The 5,155-nt window shown below is 35.0% G+C and overlaps 1 protein-coding gene across 1 annotated transcript; it reads left to right on the top strand.

Annotated features, from left to right (window-relative positions):
- The first annotated feature begins 115 nt into the window (after window positions 1-115).
- LOC104265976 lies at window positions 116-2,560 on the top strand. Its single transcript, XM_009861195.3, has 3 exons — window positions 116-207; window positions 523-795; window positions 2,061-2,560. Exons 1-3 carry the CDS (start codon window positions 131-133, stop codon window positions 2,170-2,172), a joined length of 462 nt encoding a protein of 153 aa, XP_009859497.2. The 5' UTR covers window positions 116-130; the 3' UTR covers window positions 2,173-2,560.
- Window positions 2,561-5,155: the final 2,595 nt, after the last annotated feature.

Genomic DNA, 5,155 nt, shown 5'->3' with positions numbered 1-5,155 from the left:
GTTTTTATTGAGATAAATGGAATGCCAAAACGTTTTTCTTTCTGGTCACTTCTGATAAATCGATTTCGTTCGTATAAGTATGACCCATTTATATTCCTTTTTTTAATTAAAAATTTTAGTTTAAAATGTAATGTTTTTTAGGCATCATCATAAAGGTAATGCTAAAACACACACCCAACACAGCAACGAAAAGAGACTTGTAGAAATGTAAGTGATTTAGTCTTAAATTAGTCTATAAAATATTTTAGCAAAACGTAAAAGTAATTACAACTAAAATGAAGTTGTATTCAAAATTAAATATTTTATATTTTTTCCCAGAAAGGATTTTGTAATAATTTTTACTTTGAATTTAATATTTTGCTATTTTGTATTGAACTAAATAAAAAAATCACAATATATCTTTAAGGCATAATATAAATCTAAATACGAAAATCGAAACCTGTTTAAGTAGCTATATAAAATCCAACAATTTTACCAAATGTTATGCATTAGTTAGAAACTAATCTAAATATTCGTTTTCAGTCTTTTGGAAGACTTGGTTGAACACAGAGAGGCGATGCAAGCCGACACACCACAAACCAATACCGATAGAAGCGTAATGTGGCTTCTACGACGCCTCTCTGGTAACATCGAGTCCGATAATCGGGTTCTGCGGGCTTCTGACAATCTCGAACGCGGCGTGAGAAATCTTGGAGCTGAGGCTTGGCTTACCCAACAAAAAGCTATTGAACGAAAACAAACTAAAAAAAGAGAGCAAGCGCGACAAATGGTGCAAATTGTAACTCAACTAAATGGGTAAGTACTTAAGACGTTAAGGAAACAAATTTGGATCTAATTTTTAAACCACGTTTAATAAGAATTTCTTTGTTTCTTTCTTTCAAACGGCGTTTACACTATACAGCGTAGCTCGCCCCAGTGTAAAAAGAACATGCAAAGCAACATCTACACCCAGGGTTGTTCAGCGCAGGTCAGCGTGGATATTCCTTTGTTTCCAGCGGCATTTATTGAACATAAACTCCATTTTCTTCCAAAATTAAAAAAAACGTTATATTCGTTGTATAGTAGAGTGGGGAAGACGGAACAGCTTTAGCACATAATATCCAAATATCCTGATCGTGTTTTAAACAATTAACAACGGTGTATTGAACGTGTGAGGTTACGGTTTTATAATTCTTTTGTGTTTCTTTTTCAATACCAAATGGGACAAGAAAATAGAATGAAAAGGTGTCCCATCTTCCCCACCGTACTATATATACCCAACAAAGAGATTTTTCAATGTAACGAAACGAACAACGCATCATATGTTGCGCAATATATCGAATAGATATGTAAGTCAGACCAAATGGAATTTTTTATTTTTTCAACGGCGGGCGTCGCTAGGGATTGACCAATCAGAGAGCCGGAAGAAATATTTTCATCGTTGCTTGGTAGAATACATGTTTTTCTTGTATACGTCCAGGGGGGCGTTATGTTTTTATATGTTTGACGAAAAACCTGATACCGATGCACCTGTAAACGTTGCCTCCCACGTCATAAATGCAATTGTGACGTCACAGAGCCTAGTAAACTGAGACAAAATTCTGACGCAACATTGCCACATTTGGAACGCAACTATGTTGTCATATCTTCGATTTCTTTTGTCAGTTTGAACCCTGACCTCCAACATCCATACTAATTGTCTTTAGTACATTTTTTATTAGAATATACGCGTTTCTGGAACACGGGGGTCATAACATGCGGCCCTTATTTCACAGTATTGGTCTCCTCTGAAAATATTGTTCCTAAGTGGAAGCCATATTTTTTGGTTTTGTGATCTTTAAGGACCGAAGTTTTGTCTGCCATACAACGAGACATTGTCAGGGTTTGCGTTAAACGTCTCGTCCAACGATATATACGCCTGCAATGGTAGCAGCGTCAAGCCTCGAACCCGTTTATACTGCGCTAAAGGCAGACGCGCTAACCACGTGTGAATTTTTAATTCATTATTTAAAAATTTTAATATTATCATTCAGATTTTTTTTGGTAAAGATCTTTGCAATTAAATATTTTTATTTCCGCAGAAGTCGAAAGAAAACAAGAAATCAAATCAACTTCGACCGCTGCTTTACCTCTGCAGTTTTAAGAGGCGTCCCTACACTAACGGCTAAGCAAACGTGTGAACGCCGTTCCTGAAACAAAAATTGTTCGGTTAAACTGACAACGAAAATCAAGGGTGTATATCGCCCCCTGTGGTAAAAGTTCATGGCACACTCTTCTCCATTTAGCGCATCAATGCAATTTGACTTTTCTACCCGATGTGATACCGCTCACTAAATCGGCAATACGTTTTTCAGACGATTTTCTGCCGACCTTGCCCGTATCCGTTTTTACTTTATTATTTCAAAAGTTTTGATTAGTTTTTTTATATTCCGCAAATGTACTTTTGCTCTAAAATATTTTCGCCTTTATTTCCTATTTATCGTGCGTATTTTTGATATGTTCTGTATTTTTGTTCCTGCACGCTTTGTATTTATAATTTATTTATTTGTAGCTGCGACGAAAATAAAATATAAATAAACGCAACTTGTTTTATCCAAGCAACGACATTTGTTACAACACTGGTGTTTTGTTTCAGACACTTGGCTTACAAGTTACCAGCACGTATGTAACTTTGTGGGTTACAATTGTAAGAGATGTTTTCTTATTTTTTTTAATGTATTGACAATGTAGACAACCAATAAGGAATCACTGAGTTAAAGCAAATGCCTATTTAAGTGTATTGCCCAAAGACACATACGTCCACAGCGTATAGCAGCGACAATCTTGAACCTATAACCTCTGGCTTGTTCAGTTTTAAATTGGTAATGCGTGATTATACACCCCATGCTCACTATCAAGTATAAGACACCTATGTTTTCGTACACCGAACTCATAAATAGGTGTATGTATATATAGGCATTTATGTATATTATAAATATATATATATATTTATTTATTTTTTATTGAATTTTTCTAACTTTCTGTATTACGTTTTCCTTTCATTGCTTCGTTTCAATAAAACTGTGATTTTTGCGTCGTAACATTTACTGGCATTCAAATAAAATCACAATCAAATAATCGAAGCGCGAAGCGTGTTTCGGTAGGTTTCGGATCCAAAGTTTTTCCGAAGATCCCCGAAATTTAAAGAAAGCACTTTTGGATGAAGGACGACTTCATGTGGCGGGGAATCGCGGGATTTTCAACGACTTGGTCCATGCAATTTTTTGGGGAGCTGGACCTGAAAAATGAAGAATATTATTTAGACGTTTTTATTTGGAAATACGACTATTATAAAAACGTTACAAAAAGTATTATAATAATAAAAATATATTTTGTGCGTGGTAAATAAATGCAAAAGAAACAATCCCTAACAAAGTTACATGTACGTGGTAACTTGCGGGAACGAGGTGTATGAAACAGAACACTCCGTATTAACAGCTGTCGCTGTCCCACCACGCGTGTATAAATAATTTATATTCGTTTACAATGTTTAAATCTATGGTATACCAAATTATTTTGTTTATTGAATATAACGGTTTTTTTGTTTATTGAATGTAAAAATGCTATTGAAACGAATGTCGTTTTACAGTTTTCCGCTTTTCTATAGGCTACTTTTATTTAGTTTGTAAACTTTTTTGTTTCTGCGTTAAATTTAAATCAAATTGAAATACGCTGCTGTATGTGACAGTTATTTACATCGTGGGAGTTATTTTTAGAAATAATCTATTTAAGAATTTCGAACCTGTTTGAACAGGATTAAACGATATTTGATTACTTTAAATTCCAAGGTTTAATAAACAAACGTGTGTGTGCTGTATACAAACGGGTTTGTCATTTAACACAAGACCGCTTAGCAGCATTTGCCAGCTGCAAGCTAATATGACCTAAAGTAACCTAATCTAATTACCGTAGATAACCTAATGACTATAGACCCAGCAAATTCCCCAACTTCGAAACTAAAAAACCTATCTTTTTGTAATCCCAGATTACAAATATTTCTATGGGGTAAGATGGGATACAAATACCATGTTTCCTAATCGTGTTTTAACAATTAACAACGCTCTTTGATAGTTGTGATTATATAAATTTGTAAATGTTTTTTACTATTACATCGGATGGTAAAAGAAAATAGCATGTCCCATCTTACCCCACGGTACGATAACAGAAAAAAACTATATATAACACAGAAAAACTTTTCTAAGAAGAAAAACTGACAACTTAGTTTAAAACCTCCGATGCGTCGTTTCGTGCGTCATATTACAATGCTGTCACATCCGCGAATAATAAAATCTCAATTAAACAGACTGTTGCAATAAAATAAACCCGTCAAAGTAAAATTGTTATATAGCCACAAACATAGGGTATGAAGGTATTATTAATTTTGATGACGTCATGTTTTGAAACATTAACTGTTTTATTGTAAAATTATTTGTTTCCTTAATTGAAAGTAATTGTGACGTAAAGAATCGTGACGTATTTACTCTAGAAAGTTTTTATTGGTGTTGCATCATAAACTTGTTTTAAATATTGATTTAGGATCGGCATCAAGCACGAAATGTATGAATATATTATGTGTGTTTGATGTATAAGAAGACACACATGTTATAACTCGACAGTGAGCATGAGGTGTATAATACACCATGTGTGTCTGGTGTATAAGAAGACACCCATGTTATAACTCGACAGTGAGCATGAGGTGTATGAATACACCATGTGTGTCTGCTGTATAAGAAGACACCCATGTTATAACTCGACAGTGAGCATGAGGTGTATGAATACACCATGTGTGTCTGGTGTATAAGAAGACACCCATGTTATAACTCGACAGTGAGCATAAGGTGTATGAATACAGTTACATTAGTACTCACGAAGGTTGGATAAGATTGAAGAAGTTTCTTAACAAAGTTGACTGATAAGCCTTTCCCTGCATACTGGTAAATGCTCCCATCGTGTGGCGGCGTTGTCTAAATTCAGGCTGCCGTATGGTGTCGTCCGAGAGATCATCATCGCTTAGTTGAAGAAGTAGTTCAATAATTTGTGACCTGAGCCTATCAGAAGCGGGATCTATGTCACGTGGGTCCTGTTCCGCTTGAGCGACGTTCTGAAGGTCATTAATGTCGTTTTCTGTCCTGAAATA

The sequence above is a fragment of the Ciona intestinalis genome, unplaced genomic scaffold (genome assembly GCF_000224145.3).
Source record: "Ciona intestinalis unplaced genomic scaffold, KH HT000688.1, whole genome shotgun sequence".
Taxonomy (NCBI): domain Eukaryota; kingdom Metazoa; phylum Chordata; class Ascidiacea; order Phlebobranchia; family Cionidae; genus Ciona; species Ciona intestinalis.
Note: the sequence above shows the minus strand (reverse complement) of the source record. Positions and strands in the feature narration are given on the sequence as shown.

What these genes read in the sequence shown, in the direction of transcription:
- LOC104265976 (XM_009861195.3), top strand. Translation starts at nt 131, where the DNA reads ATGTTTTTTAGGCATCATCATAAAGGTAATGCTAAAACACACACCCAA. An exon ending in GAAAAGAGACTTGTAGAAAT is followed by an intron (nt 208 to 522) that starts GTAAGTGATTTA and finishes ATTCGTTTTCAG; the next exon opens with TCTTTTGGAAGACTTGGTTG. An exon ending in ATTGTAACTCAACTAAATGG is followed by an intron (nt 796 to 2,060) that starts GTAAGTACTTAA and finishes TTATTTCCGCAG; the next exon opens with AAGTCGAAAGAAAACAAGAA.